Source organism: Capricornis sumatraensis, chromosome 4 (genome assembly GCF_032405125.1).
Source record: "Capricornis sumatraensis isolate serow.1 chromosome 4, serow.2, whole genome shotgun sequence".
Lineage (NCBI taxonomy): Eukaryota > Metazoa > Chordata > Mammalia > Artiodactyla > Bovidae > Capricornis > Capricornis sumatraensis.
In genome coordinates this window covers 59,540,391-59,556,538 of record NC_091072.1, presented here as the reverse complement: position 1 = coordinate 59,556,538, position 16,148 = coordinate 59,540,391, and the positions used below count along the sequence as shown (strand labels likewise).

Here is a 16,148-nt window from a genome sequence, read left to right as displayed (position 1 = left end):
AAGATCATTTGGAGAAGGAAATAGCACCCCACTCCAGTACTCTTGCCTGGAAAATCCCATGGATGGAGGAACCCTGATAGGCTACAGTCCATGTGGTTGCAAAAACCTGGACACGACTGAGCAACTTCACTAGAACCTGTGGGTATGGTTCTAGAAGTCATTGTATTTTTATCAAAGTCAGCTTAGAAGCCAACGTTTTGTTTTGGTTTGGTTTTGTCAAAAGCAATTTAATTCACTGGGATGGAGGTGGAAGGCACCTAGAAGGTTTAGATTTGAATGAAAGATGAGGAAATGGATTGAGCACAAATAACTACTCCTTAAGAAGCCTGTCTATGATAAGTAAAGCTAAAGAGCAGCTAAAGAGAGATATTTAAACAACAGTGATCTGAGTTTTCTGTTCTGTTTTATTTCTAGGACACGAGAAAATTGAACATGAGTATAAGCAATAAGAAAGGAGGAAGTTGTAGTAGTATTTTAACATACAGGAAAAAGTAAAAGTAAACTGGAAAATGGTAGAATATAGAGCAAAGAATGAAAAGTTGGCCTTTGGTAGAAGCTCTCTTACGGAGATAAGAACAAAGGCAAAAACTAAAGTTAAAAAGGTGACCACAAAAATTAATGTTAACTAGATGTGGGACTGGGGAAGGACATGGCAACCCACTCCAGTATTCTTGCCTGGAGAATCCCAGGGACGGAGGAGCCTGGTAGGCTGCCGTCTATGGGGTTGCACAGTCGGACACGACTGAAGAAACTTAGCAGCTAGCAGATGTCAGATTAGAAAGAAAAAGAAGTTCGTAATTGAGGCAAAAATGTGATCGTTTACTAATAACAAGGAAGAGGGAGTTGGGTAGAATTCTTAAGGAAAGAAATTTGTAATAGTTTTAGAAATGGAAGAAGCAGCTAGCAAAGACACAGGTGAGAATTACCGAGTACGTAAATTATCTATTTAGAAGCCATCATTATAAAATTATGGAATGGTCCCAGTGGAAAACTTTGAAGCTCCAAGGTAAAACGAAGCACACATTTAGAAACTCACTAATCTACTGCTGCTGCTGTTGCTAAGTCGCTTCAGTCGTGTCCGACTCTGTGCGACCCCGTAGACGGCAGCCCACCAGGCTCCCCCGTCCCTGGGATTCTCCAGGCAAGAACACTGGAGTGGGTTGCCATTTCCTTCTCCAAAGTGGAAAGTGAAAAGTGAAAGTGAATTCGCTCAGTCGCGTCCGACCCTTAGAGACCCCATGGACTGCAGCCTACCAGGCTCCTCTGTCCATGGGATTTTCCAGGCAAGAGTACTGGAGTGGGTTGCCATTGCCTTCTCCACATTAACCTACTAATGTCATATATATTTTTAAATCATAAATTTATGATAAAGTACAAATTGCTTTCAAAAACTAAGTTATAATTTTTAAGGGTAAGGCCCTGGCATTAAATTTCTTTTGTAACATCAAGTGAATAGCTGAAAGTTTTGCCCTTGAAGTAGTCAATAAATTTTTGTTACAAAACAAACTAAAAATGGCAATGAAAACAGAATTTAAAAATCAGCTGTTTTTTAGAAAATATCACTAACAATCAATAACAGTGATACATTTTGCCACAAGCCAGGAAACACTACTCCAATAATTTACATTGTATTAACTTCTATTCTGGAATGGGAAAAAAAATAGCTTCTGACTTTTGAAAATAACTAATCTAGTCTGTGGAAAGGAAAATATTAACTAAAAGGAAGCTAAAGATTTGTAGCTTACTATTAGTAAAAGGCATGGACAAGCTGGTTCTGCAATATTATCATTGTTTTTAACATATTTACTTTCTACATAATTCAGAAATGCAATGTACTCAACATGGGAGGCTAGGATACCCTGAACTACCTATGTGATGACATGCTAATGTTCTGTACATGGAAGACTCAAAACTAGTAAGTTGGGAGTAATACATAAGCTACCTTTAGTAAGGCAAAACAGATGTAAGTCCTGCCTGTTATCCATACAGTCTAAGGATCCTGATGGTCCACAAGTGAGTCCCAAAAATCCACCAGTTTCTCCAGATACCACTACCATGGCCTGAGGATATGGACCACCTGAGGAGCAGCTGGGAGAAAACAGAAAGGAAAACAACACAAAACCCTTATGCCAAAAATGTTCTAGTCTCAGAAATTAGCTCATTCATGGGAATGGAGCACAACTATTACCTACATGCCTGAACCACTTTAACCAAATATGTCTTACATAATTGCTAGATATCAGGCTACATAGTAAGGACATTTTGTGATGGAGAAAATTCTGTTGCCTTTTTCTGTGATTAGAAGGGCATAGAAAAGCAACAATTTATGTTGTAAATGTCAGCTTTTTTAGGACAGTCTTTGAAACTTCATAGACTCTGGGGGATCTCAAAATCCAAAGCAGTACCTGAAATTACAACGAATTTCATGGAAAATAAGCAAGGGGTCCATATTAACACTGTAAATCCCCAATGGGCTGCTTTGATTATTGCTAAGTCACTTCAGTCATGTCCAACTCTGTGTGACCCCATAGACGGCAGCCCACCAGGCTCCCATGTCCCTGGGATTCTCCAGGCAAGAACACTGGAGTGGGTTGCCATTTCCTTCTCCAGTGCATGAAAGTGAAAAGTGAAAGGGAAGCTGCTCAGTCGTGTCCGACTCTTCGCAACCCCATGGACTGCAGCCTACCAGGCTCCTCCATCCATGGGATTTTCCAGTCAAGAGTACTGGAGTGGGGTGCCATTGCCTTCTCCACCTTTGATTATTAGGACTAATTAAAACCCATAGAATGGAGCTCGAGCTACACCAAAATCCAAAACATCAGTACTATTCAGGAGTTACTGATTCAAAAAAATAAAAAAAAAAAAGAATGAAAAATAAAAACAAGAAAACTTACCTTCCGAATATTCTCTAATTTCTTCTTTTCAACTTCAAATTGTTTCATCCAACAATGTCTTTTTTCTTCTTCTTCTTGAAACTGCTTTTCTTCTCTATCCCTCTGAACTTTGAGAGTCTCTTTCTCTTCGTCTTCTAGTTCTTTCTGTTTGTCTTGCCAAGCCTCAAAGGACTGCCGACATCTTTCTTCCACTTCACAGTATCCAAAATTTATATCAGCATCATCTGTAATCATAAAGAGAAAAAAATTTATTCAAACCAGTCAAAGCTGATTCAATATAAAATTTTAAAGCAATTTCAAAATAAAGAAATAATGTCAATATATTACCAAAGTGAAAGCGACAGTATGCTAATGCACAAAATACATGTAAACTCCATTGCAGTCAATAAGGAAATCATATAACTTGTCAAACTATTCCAGAAAACTATGTGTTTGTATCTGTGTGTGCAGGCACATGCACACATTCATGTGTGTGGTTAAGAGACATATATGGTTAAGAGACACTTAAAAAATGCAGGTCTGGGTACATCTATTGCAGTCAGCTCTACATGTGGAAAATTTTCAAATATACTTATATAAAGTTAAATTGAAAGTGAAGGTCACTCAGTCATGTCTGACACTTTGTGACCCCATGGACTATACAGTCCATGGAATTCTGTAGGCCAGAATCCTGGCGTGGGTAGCCTTTCCCTTCTCCAGGAGAATCTTCCCAACCCAGGGATCAAACCCAGGTCTCCCGCATTGCAGATGGATTCTTTACCAGCTGAGCCACAATGAAGTTAATTTAGGATAAAAAAACAACAACAACTATGAAACATGTAATTAAATAACTATAGTAAGTGTACAGTATTTTCAAATACCATGACTATTTTCTTCTAAATGGCAAACGAAAACTGTTTAAGGATTTTAGATAATTAAAGTGAATCACATTAAAATGATCAAAAGTATCATCAAGCAAGTTAATCCACCTGGCAAACCATGTTCATCCACCGGCAAATCACAAAGATCAGACTCCAGAACCAAATCAGGACTGCCACAATGAGTTTTACTTCTTAGAAATTCTTCTTTTTCTATTTCAGATAACATCTAAGAGGATAAAGAAAGTACCAATGATTAAAGAAAAACAAAACAGAGAGTAAAGTTGTCATTTCAATAATGTATTAAGTATTTACACATACATATCTAGAAAATTATTTACTTCAAATTGCTCTCAAATACAATTCTATAGCACATTGATGATTATTCTTTAATGGTGAAGAAAAATGCTTTTCTCAGGGAAGCAAATTGTATTTCCCCTCCTTATGTATTTCAGAATTCTAATTACTTTCTAATATTTATCTACAATATTCAAAATTAACCTGCTTGATACTCATGTCCAAATGTTTCTGTTAATATTTGTTTCCCCCTAACATCTTTTTATATTTCCTTTCTGCAGCAATTGCACATATATACAAATTGCTAATATATTTAATATGTTTTAAAGACAATTTTTTTCTAATTTACCTTGAAATATATACGTTATAATTTTGATTCATATTTTTCCATAATTAGGTTTCCACCATGCTCCAGCTTAAAAGGTACAGGATATCTATTCCAATGAAGTAGTAATATAATTCAAAATTAATATGTCAGGACTGAGTGTTACCAAAAAACAGAGTAAGAAACATACATACAAGTAATTTTCAAATTCTGCTAACCTGATAAAGAGCAAGAATACTGCTGCTGCTGCTAAGTCGCTTCAGGTGTGTCTGCCTCTGTGCGACCCCACAGACGGCAGCCCACCAGGCTTCCCCGTCCCTGGGATTCTCCAGGCAAGAACACTGGAGTGGGTTGCCATTTCCTTCTCCAGTGCATGAAAGTGAAAAGTGAAAGTGAAGGTGCTCAGTCGTGTCTGACTCTCCTCGACCCCATGTACCACAGCCTAGCAGGCAGGCCCCTCCGCCCATGGGATCTTCCAGGCAAGAGTACTGGAGTGGGTTGCCATTGCCTTCTCCAAAAGAGCAAGAATACAGTTACATACAATTAGAGTTATGTAAAAAGAGTAAGAAAAATGAATAAGATGCTGAGCCTGTGGAAGAGACTTTCCCTGAAATACATTTCCAGGAGTTTTACCCCCAAATCCTAGGCTTTCCTTTACTCTCACTCCTTTACAGATGTTTTTATTTTACCTTAAAAAAAAAAAAAAAGACATTCTACATTTAAAGTTTCTACAGGGTATTTAAAGACTGCATTAATCATACTACATTCTTAAGCAACGTAACAATATTAGAGTATATTTCATTGTTTTCCTTGGATTTTTTAGGTAAAAATACCATCCAATATAGTTATGCTGGTCTTATTTACATTAAATTTCCAAGTATTGCTGGCTCAAATCACCATTTCTAATATTTTAAAGACTGTAATTTGCATTGCTTTATATTCTATGCCAGAAGAGAAAATAAAACCAACAATTATTTGCTTAAATAATTAAAATTTTAAGACAGTGAACTTTAAATCCTATATGAGATGAAAAGGAAAATTTCTAACTATATAATATTGAGCACTTTCAGTCAAACAACATATACCTTTATTAACTGTTCTGGATTTTCTTTACACTCAGTTGGTAATTCTATCCTTAAATGTATATGATTATTAGAAACTCCTCCATAACCACAGCCTATAAAGAGAAATAAGTTATAACATTTTTAAATATTAAAGCAAGACACATGTTAAAATCCCAAACTATTTTATCATCCTTTAATCTTAAATTCTTTATTATAGAATAGTCTTGATCAAAGCAATATTAAAATACTGAAGAACCAAGAACAGAGGAAATCTGTAATCTTTATTCAAAAATAAAAGCAACGGATTTTTAGAGTACTTTTATCACCTTTCATATTCTAGAACTGAAGTTCACTTTCCATGTATACAGAATAATGCTGTGTTTGATATCACAATAACACCTTGACTAGAAATCAGCAAAGGTTCAAGTCTACATGCCACAAACAACATAATCTTGCACAAGATACTGAAAATGCTTTAATAAAAGTCTCAATTTAAAACATAATGACTAACATGTTCATGAAAGAAATTTTCATTCCCAATTTTGTGAGGTTTTGTTGAATTTTAGCATCTTTTTTTATCATCTGTGAAGAGGTAGTTATGTTTCTTTTTCTTGTTCAATTAGCTTGCTTTATTCCTTGGTTGTAAAGTATTTTTTTTTTTTAACAGATGACCATTCTGCCAATTAACTGACTATTCACAAGTATTTTGAGCAGTATTATAGATTTTCTTTTTCAAGACCCATTCACAATCTCTCTGGCATGTTTTCCTATGTGAGAAGCTGAAAAGCAAAAAAAAAAAAAAAAATCTTCAGATTCCTTTGAAGGTATGTTTCTGAGGTTGATTTAGATTCAACCAATTGATATATTTGTGCAAGTCTTTATTTTCATAAAAATATTATGTGTGAAGAAAGGCAGAGAGAGATACTTTCATTTCTCTGGCTCAGACTATGATAGAGGCAGCTTTGGGTTGGAGGTAGGAGTGTAGAGAAGAGGATATCTCTGAATTGCTTCATTTTATCAGCAGCTCCTGCTACAGCAGTTTCACAGTGTGCATGCAGGTCTTTTTTCCTACACTTTAGATATTCAACACAGAATCTGATTTCTTCAGTTCTATTAACAATTCCGTTATTTATTGTAGTTACTATTAATAGCCTCCAAAGATGTTAGGCCTACACTTCCTGGTATGTGTATCCTGTGTACTCCCCTTCCACACAGAATCTGCGCTGACATTGTGTAACCATCAGGATGTAGTAAAGATGTTGCATGACTTTGGAGAATGTCATCTGAAGCTTTACAAGGTACCACCTTAGTCTCTTAATATTTTATTCATGTTATACTCTTTCTCAAAATCCAGGTGCTATGCAAGCTACAGAGAGAGACCACATGTAGGTGCCTCCTCCGGTTGACAGCCCCACATGAATTCCCAGCCAACAAATTGCATCAACTGCAAGCCATGTCAGTGAGCCATCTTACAATTCCAGTCCAGTAAAGACTTCAGTCAACAAAAACAAGACTGAGAGCTGACTGTGGCTCAGATCATGAACTCCTTATTGCCAAATTCAGAATTAAATTGAAGAAAGCAGGGAAAACCGCTAGACCATTCAGGTATGACCTAAATCAAATCCCTTATGAATATACAGTGGAAGTGAGAAATAGATTTAAGGGTCTAGATCTGATAGATAGAGTGCCTGATGAACTATGGAATGAGGTTCGTGACACTGTACAGGAGACAGGGATAAAGACCATCCCCAGGGAAAAGAAATGCAAAAAAGCAAAATGGCTGTCTGAGGAGGCCTTACAAATAGCTGTGAAAAGAAGAGAGGTGAAAAGCAAAGGAGAAAAGGAAAGATATAAGCATCTGAATGCAGAGTTCCAAAGAATAGCAAGAAGAGATAAGAAAGCCTTCTTTAGAGATCAATGCAAAGAAATAGAGGAAAACAACAGAATGGGCAAGACTAGAGATCTCTTCAAGAAAATTAGAGATACCAAGGGAACATTTCATGCAAAGATGGGCTTGATAAAGGATAGAAATGGTATGGACCTAACAGAAGCAGAACATATTAAGAAGAGATGGCAAGAATACATGGAAGAACTGTACAAAAAAGATCTTCACGACCAAGATAATCATGATGAAGTGATCACTAATCTAGAGCCAGACATCTTGGAATGTGAAGTCAAGTGGGCCTTAGGAAGCATCACTATGAACAAAGCTAGTGGAGGTGATGGAATTCCAGTTGAGCTGTTTCAAATCCTGAAAGATGATGCTGTGAACGTGCTGCAGTCAATATGCCAGCAAGTTTGGAAAACTCAGCAGTGGCCACAGGACTGGAAAAGGTCAGTTTTCATTCCAATCCCAAAGAAAGGCAATGCCAAAGAATGCTCAAACTATCGCACAATTGCACTCATTACACATGCTAGTAAAGTAATGCTCAAATTTCTCCAAGCCAGGCTTCAGCAGTACCTGAACTGTGAACTCCCTGATGTTCAAGCTGGTTTTAGGACAGGCAGAGGAACCAGAGATCAAATTGCCAACATCCGTTGGATCATCGAAAAAGGAAGAGAGTTCCAGAAAAACATCTATTTCTGCTTTATTGACTATGCCAAAGCCTTTGACTGTGAATCACAATAAACTGTGGAAAATTCTGAAAGAGATGGGAATACCAGACCACCTAACCTGCCTCTTGAGAAATCTGTATGCAGGTCCGGAAGCAACAGTTAGAACTGGACATGGAACAACAGACGGGTTCCAAATAGGAAAAGGAGGTCAAGGCTGTATATTGTCACCTTGCTTATTTAACTTCTATGCAGAGTACATCATGAGAAACGCTGGACTGGAAGAAGCACAAGCTGGAATCAAGATTGCTGGGAGAAATATCAAGAAGCTCATATATGCAGATGACACCACCATTATGGCAGAAAGTGAAGAGGAGCTAAAAAGCTTCTTGATGAAAGTGAAAGAGGAGAGTGAAAAAGTTGGCTTAAAGCTCAACATTCAGAAAACGAAGATCATGGCATCTGGTCCCATCACTTCATGGGAAATAGATGGGGAAACAGTAGAAACAGTGTCAGACTTTATTTTGGGGGGGCTCCAAAATCACTGCAGATGGTGACTGCAGCCGTGAAATTAAAAGACGCTTACTCCTTGGAAGAAAAGTTATGACCAAGCTAGACAGCATACTAAAAAGCAGAGACATTACTTTGCCGACTAAGGTCCGTCTAGTCAAGGCTATGGTTTTTCCTGTGGTCATGTATGGATGTGAGAGTTGGACTGTGAAGAAGGCTGAGCATCAAAGAACTGATGCTTTAGAACTGTGGTGTTGGAGAAGACTCTTGAGAGTCCCTTGGACTGCAAGGAGATCCAACCAGTCCATTCTGAAGGAGATCAACCCTGGGATTTCTTTGGAAGGAATGATGCTAAAACTTAAGCTCCAGTACTTTGTCCACCTCATGCAAAGAGTTGACTCATTGGAAAAGACTCTGATGCTGGGAGGGATTGGGGGCAAGAGGAGAAGGGGATGACTGAGGATGAGATGGCTGGATGACATCATGGACTCGAAGGACGTGGGTCTGAGTGAATTCCGGGAGATGGTGATGGACAGGGAGGCCTGGCGCACTGCGATTCATGGGGTCGCAAAGAGTTGGAGACGACTGAGCGACTGAACTGAACTGAAAGACTTCAGATGACTGTGACCCTAAACAATATCTGACCTTCAATGTGTAAGAAATCCAAGCAGGAACTACCTGGCAAAGCTCAGTGAACCTGTAGAACTATACAAAGATAACAACACACTGTTATTTTAAAACTCTGTTTGTTTTACACAAATACCCCCAAACCTTACTGCTTAAAGTGGCTAAAATAGTTTTTGTATACAACTGAACCCACTCCAGTACTCTTGTCTAGAAAATCCCATGGATGGAGCAGCCTGGTAGGCTGCAGTCCATGGGGTTGCCAAGAGTCGGACACGACTGAGCGACTTCCCTTTCACTTTTCACTCTCATGCATTGGAGAAGGAAATGGCAACCCACTCCAGTGTTCTTGCCTGGAGAATCCCAGGGACGGGGGAGCCTGGTGGGCTGCCGTCTATGGGGTCGCACAGAGTCGGACACATCTGAAGCGATTTAGCAGTAGCAGCAGCATACAACTGACAACTTTCATCAATACATCCATATGTACAAATAAAATTAGCCTCTAGTTTCTCCTATGTATGTGTATGCTATGCTTACACAGTTTTGCATCTAAAACGCGCAGTTTTTAATGAATGAAATATAATCTGAAGATTTTCTGCTCCTTGATGGATTGGAACCATTCAATTACAAAATTATCCTTAGTTCCTACTGACACTTGAGAAGAAACCTCTTTCTACCTTCTTGCCAAATTACTGATTTCAGCATGTTTTCTACTTTTCCAAGAAATTTTGATAATTTGAATTTTCTTAGAAAATTACTCGCGCCATCCGCTCCCCGCGCGCAGGTCTGCGGGGCGGGGCGGCGTGCCGAAAGGCCCACCCCGGGGCGTTCCTGAAGGGCGCCTCGGTTAAAAAAATAAATAAATAAATAAATAAAAAATAAAAAATAAAAAAAAAAAAGAAAATTACTCTATTCATTGAGACTATCAGACCTCTTTGTTAGAGCTATACACATGAGATCTTATAACTTTCTAAACCACTACTATGACTTTAGTTCTTATAATCTTTCATGTAACTAATTTTTCTCTATTTCCTTTGATTTTTACATAATCAGGCTCTATACTTGCCAATATATTTAAAATAGATTTTCATTTTATAAACCTTAGTAAACATAAATAAGCAAATTACTAAAATCCACCTTAACTTGACAATAATCACTGCTAAAGTCTAAAGGGTCTGCATTTAAGAAGTCTTTACATATTCTTTTACACATGTACTCGGAACAAAATCTTGCAGTCAGTTTCCTCTTTTCCTTTCACATCAATCCATCAGTAAATATTTTTGGTTATTTCTACTTAAAAATGTTTTCTAGAGTATGACCATTTTCACCATTTGTATTTAAACTGCTATCATCTCTAACCATACTACTGTAATAGTCTTGTAGACTCTTGCTACCTCAAGGCATCTTCACTACACAGTTCCCAGAATGATTGCCTCAAAATACATCTACTCTGTCACTCCTTTCTGAAAAACCTTAATATACTCAGAGCAGAATCCAAAGTCCACCCTTTGGATTTATAAGAGTCTTGTATATCTGACCCTTTCTTTGCTTGAATATAACCACAAAGGCTGACTATTCTCTGAACACATTAAGCCCACTGAGTGTGCCTTGGCCTTTACAATTCCCTCTTTCTGGAACACCAGCTCTCTAGATAGCTACGTGACTCACTTCTTCACCAGCATATCGCATGTGGCTTACTATCTCCTTTCAGACACTACTTAAATATCACTTCCTCAGAGATGCCTCCCCTGACTTCACATATCTAAAACAGCAAAATCAATCTCTATGCCCTTATCTTGAAATCCTCCCTTCATAGAATTATCATGATTGAAATATGTGTTTACTTATTATCTGTCTCCCAACATGGGAACACTAGAATAACAGAGCAAGATCCTTGCCTGTTTCGTTCTCTGCTGTATTCTCAGTGGCTACAACAGATCCTTTCACACACTAATATTTTTGGTATAAACATCTCTGAATACCCACATAATTTATGCCAATATAAGCATAAATGACACTGGATTTCATAATAACTTTTGTAGTATACCATAAAACTTGTATTATTAAAAATGTCTTTCAATATTTTTAAAGAGTATATTGTTAGACATACCGACATCCTGTTGAACATTTAAATTGTTGCCATTTTTTCATTATAAATGAAGCTAGGATTACTTCTAGTTAAATCTTTGTTCATTCTATTATTCTTAGAATAACTGCAAGATATAAATTTGCTCAGTTGAGGCAAATAAGGTTGTGAGGATTTTATATAAATTATATTTTTCTTCAAAAATACATATAAACTGATAATTTTAAAATAGTCCCATGCTTGGGTTCCTTTGACAGAAAGTAACAGAATGTCTGGCTTTAATTAGAACTAGTGAAACAAATTATTAGCAACTAGTATTTATTGGAGATATAAGGAAGGTAGTAATTAAAACTGATGTGTGAAATAAATTGAACAGACCAATATACTATAGAGATTTTATTAGAGATAAATGCACACACCTGTATATGAGAAGAAATAACTTCAAGCAGTTTAATTTTCTAAATTATAAATCACTCATACTTACAGATAACTTATCTACCAAGCAGATGAAAACTGTACTTACTTACAGCATCAGCATCCTCCAAGTCCTGAAGAATGAGCTCTTCAGCAGTTTTACTCTTATTCTTTATGATGTTGATACAGTGAAGAACCGACTCAGGTAACTCATCCGAATCCTAAAAATGCGACGAATAAAAGGAACTGTAAAATTATTTCCTAAAACTATGCATCAAAATTTGTTTTGAAATGCCAAAATTTTGACTAAAATGTGTGAATGAGGTAAAAGAGCTTCATATAAAAAGCATAGTCCAAACAAACACATTTGGTTAAAGTTTGCCTTTCATTTTCAGATGGCTGTAAATTGCATCCATGATTCTGTTGGAACTCATCCTCAAATGAATAATTTCAGAACTTCTGTCTTATTTAAGTTACCTATGGATAAAAAGACATACTTAAATATTATTTTTTCCTAAAGTATTGTGTAGGTTATTGCAATCCTAATTAAAAATCAAAGTATAATTATTTCAAGAAACTTGACAAATGTGTTTTCTTGGGGAAAAAAAGCTTAGTTGAAAAGAGTTGATGCAGCAAAGCTACTGAAGGAATTTGGCCAATTTTATACTTAAAAATATAAAACCAGAATAGGACAAAAATTAACAGAATAATGGAAAAGAATAGATAACCCTGGATAGATTATATGTGTATAACAACTAAGTATATACAGCAGATATGTCAAGTCACTTGAGAAAAGGTGGATTATTCTACAAGTGACACCAGGGATATTTGATAAATATTTCAGGGAAATTTTAATTAGATGTACTTTTTTCAATATAGCTGAAAATAAGTTTCCATTGGATTAAGAATTTTTATATAAAAGAATGAATCCATGGATAAATTTTCTAGGTATATAAACACTGGAGGCAGAGACATTACTTTGCCAACAAAGGTTCGTCTAGTCAAGGCTATGGTTTTTCCGGTAGTCATATATGGATATGAGCATTGGACTATAAAGAAAGCTGAGTACTGAAGAGCTGATGCTTTTAAACTGTGGTGTTGGAGAAGCCTATTCAGAGTCCCTTGGACTGCAAGGCGATCCAACCAGTCCATCCTAAAGGAGATCAGTCCTGGGTGTTCATTGGAAGGACTGATGCTGAAGCTGAAACTCCAATACTTAGGCCACCTCATGCGAAGAGTTGACTCATTGGAAAAGACCCTGATGCCGGGAGGGATTGGAGGCAGAAGGAGAAGGGGACGACAGAGGATGAGATGGCTGGATGGCATCACCAACTCGATGGACATGAGTTTGAGTAAATTCTGGGAGTTGGTGATGGACAGAGAGGCCTGGCGTGCTGCGATTCATGGGGTTGCAAAGAGTCGGACACGAGTGAGCGTCTGAACTGAACCAAAACACTGGAGGAAATACAGAAATGAATATATATTTGATTTCAAAAAAATGTAACTATTTCTTTGATCTAAAGATTTCACATACATTTTGATTTTTATGCTTATCTAATCACATAACAATATACTCATGATTAAGTAAAAAAGCAGGATACTAATATATATGTGTGTCTTCCCAGGCTCAGCTGGTAGAGAATCTGCCTGCAATGCAGAAGACCTGGGTTCGATCCCTGGGTTGCAAAGGTCCCCTAGAGAAGGGAATGGATACCCACTCCAGTACTCTGGCCTGGAGAATTTCATGGACTGTATAGTCCATGGGGTCACAAAGAGTCTAACAGGACTGAGTGACTTTCACTTTCACTTTCCCTTGACTGCGTGGTAAAGAATCCACCTGGCAATGGAGGAGACATGGGTTCAATCCCTGGGTTGGGAAGATCCCCTGGAGAGGGAAATGGCAATCCACTCCAGTATTCTTGCATGGGAAATCCCATGAACAGAACAGTCTGCAGTCCATGGCGTCACAAAATAGCTGGACATGACTTAGAGCTAAACAACAACATATATGTATATATATCTATGCATGATTATATGAATAGTAACATCTTAATGTGAAAAAATGCACACGTATACATGTGAAATTATAGGTAATTTATCAATATATTTTTATATTTAAATATCTACTAATATGCATTGTTTAAAGGTCACCCTAAGGGGAAAAAAATGAGAGGAGTCTAAAAAACACACTGAGAAAAGTAGTATTTCTCCTAAAAAAACTTGCTTCAGTTAAAAGTCTCAAAAGTACAACACAAAACTTACTGTATCACTATTATCACTCTGGGTTTCTGATTTTGAATCGCTATCAAAATCATATTTTTCCAAGGAAGAAATGCTGATTTTATCCAATTCAGCCTCTATTTCTTCTCTGAGCTTTATATCATCATCATCGTTGCCTTCCATCATCCTTCATAATAAAACACAGAACCATTTAGAGAAAACTGAAGAGGCTAAATGCTAGTAAAAACTATAGGTTGTTTAATGTGCCACACCAATTCAACATGTTCTATGTAAAAATGCTTTAGTTTAACAAAATTTTATCACACCTTATTATGCCTATACTACATATTAAAGATGGAGAAGGAAATGGCAACCCATGTCGGTGCTCTTGCCTGGAGAATCCCATGGACAGAGGAGCCTGGTGGGCTACAATCCATGGGGTCAAGAAGAGTTGGACATGACTGAGTGACTTCACTTTTGCTTTTCACTTTCACACATTGGAGAAGGAAATGGCAATGCACTCCAGTGTTCTTGCCTGGAGAATCCCAGGGACCGGGGAGCCTGGTGGGCTGCCATCTATGGGGTCGCACAGAGTTGGAAGCGACTGAAACGACTTAGCAGCAGGAGCAGTATATATTAAAGAAAATTGCTTTCTCCCTATTTTCATCCCTTATTTCTTTAGTGTTTGACTACAAAATGATCAAATGTAATGATACTCTTTAAATTCGCTGAAGGAAAAGTTATGTGGAATGGGTTTGGCTTACCTTCCTGAATCAAGAAACTTCACACTAAAATTCATTTTCATGGTAATAATTAATGGCAAAATAACTGTTAACAGCTTGAGTATTCAGAAATTAAAATACTTATAAGAGAACATCCTAGGTCTATATATGGGGACACATTTGGTTAGTTTGCACTCATTAAATCAGAGTTGTCAATTCTACCAGATGGCCACAACAATGAAATAATGAGTAATATATGATGTGTAAGTTCAACATTCATTTCATTTAAATCTTTAGGCTTGTAATGGATATAGGTTAAGCAGTACATTGCAGAATATCTTCATATCATCATTGTTAACTACCATCATTAGCTTCCATGTATATTAAGTACCTGTGACAAGCCAGGCACTAGTAGATACTTGTGTGACTGATAATCTCTGGAGTAACTTCACAGATTAAAGGTCATTATAGTCATTGTATAGATGAGAAACCTAAGGTTGGAAGAGGTTAGTTAATTCCCCATAGCATTATGCTAAAAAATAATGGGAGTAGGATCCTAATTCAGAGATTCTGAATCCAACGTCAGTGCTTTTCCCCCAATTCAAAGGTATCCAAAATTAGGAAAGCTCATTATCTGCCTAGCAGTTTTTCTGAACAACCAGTAGACTTCAAATTGCAGATGGTAATCCATTCATGGATTAAGATATTAATTTAGCAATTTTTGGTCATCTAGATTAAATGATGGGGTAGGATAGGAAAAGTTAGGGTAGGTCAGAAAAGAAACTATAAGTGCACTATATATACTAAATGTAAAAATTGTTTTAAAAACTTTGCTTCAATTATAAGTACAGGTATATGTGTGCACGCGTACATGAAATGCAATGTAAATTTTTGTTTTAATGTGGGTCTAAGAAAAAAGTTTGAACAATGCCATACTAATCAGCTTTTATTTTCCAATTTTATTCATAACCTCCTTCATCCAAAACAAAACCAGAACAAGTACAAAATGCTATCCCACAATCTAACTTACTTAAAATGCAATTCAAAAGCTTTGAATGAATATAGGGAGAAAAACCTTTGCTAGGTGGAAAATTAGATTTTTTAAATGGCTATAAAGCAGAATTCAGAGACACACAAAACTTTATGTAGAAAGAAAGGCAGAAAAATAGGGTAAAGGAAAGGGACATTTCCATCATACGTCCATCTCAGCTCATCTACTGGCTCTTTAGATCAGTCCTGTCCAATCACATATTTGAGCAACATATTTAAATTTTCTAGTGGCAATTTTTTTTTAATGTAAAGAGAAACAGTTGAATTTTTTATAATATATATTAATTCAATCCATTATATCAAAAATATTATTTCAACAGAGTCAACAGAAAAGTATTCATTATATAGTCAGCTAAAAAGTTTATACTTTGTTTTGTACATTAATAATTCTTCAAAATCTGCTGTGTATTTTACATTTACAGCACATTTCAATTTGGACTTGCTGCATTTAAGCTATCAATGGTCACCTATAGCCACAGAATTGGATACAGCAGCCTTGGATCGATCCCACTGCAAAGAGGTTAGTTAAACT

The 16,148-nt window shown here is 36.8% G+C and overlaps 1 protein-coding gene across 1 annotated transcript in view; it reads right to left on the bottom strand.

Moving 5' to 3' along the window:
* The window catches only part of LRRIQ1 (leucine rich repeats and IQ motif containing 1), a 200,692-nt gene extending 186,662 nt beyond the window's left edge, over positions 1-14,030 (bottom strand). Inside the window, exons 1-5 of the mRNA XM_068972048.1 lie at positions 13,887-14,030; positions 11,734-11,845; positions 5,459-5,550; positions 3,863-3,980; positions 2,895-3,118 (exon numbers count right to left, since the gene is read on the bottom strand). Coding sequence (XP_068828149.1) covers positions 2,895-3,118; positions 3,863-3,980; positions 5,459-5,550; positions 11,734-11,845; positions 13,887-14,030 — 690 coding nt within the window. The remainder of the gene's footprint in view (positions 1-2,894; positions 3,119-3,862; positions 3,981-5,458; positions 5,551-11,733; positions 11,846-13,886) is intronic.
* Between the last annotated feature and the right edge of the window lie 2,118 nt (positions 14,031-16,148).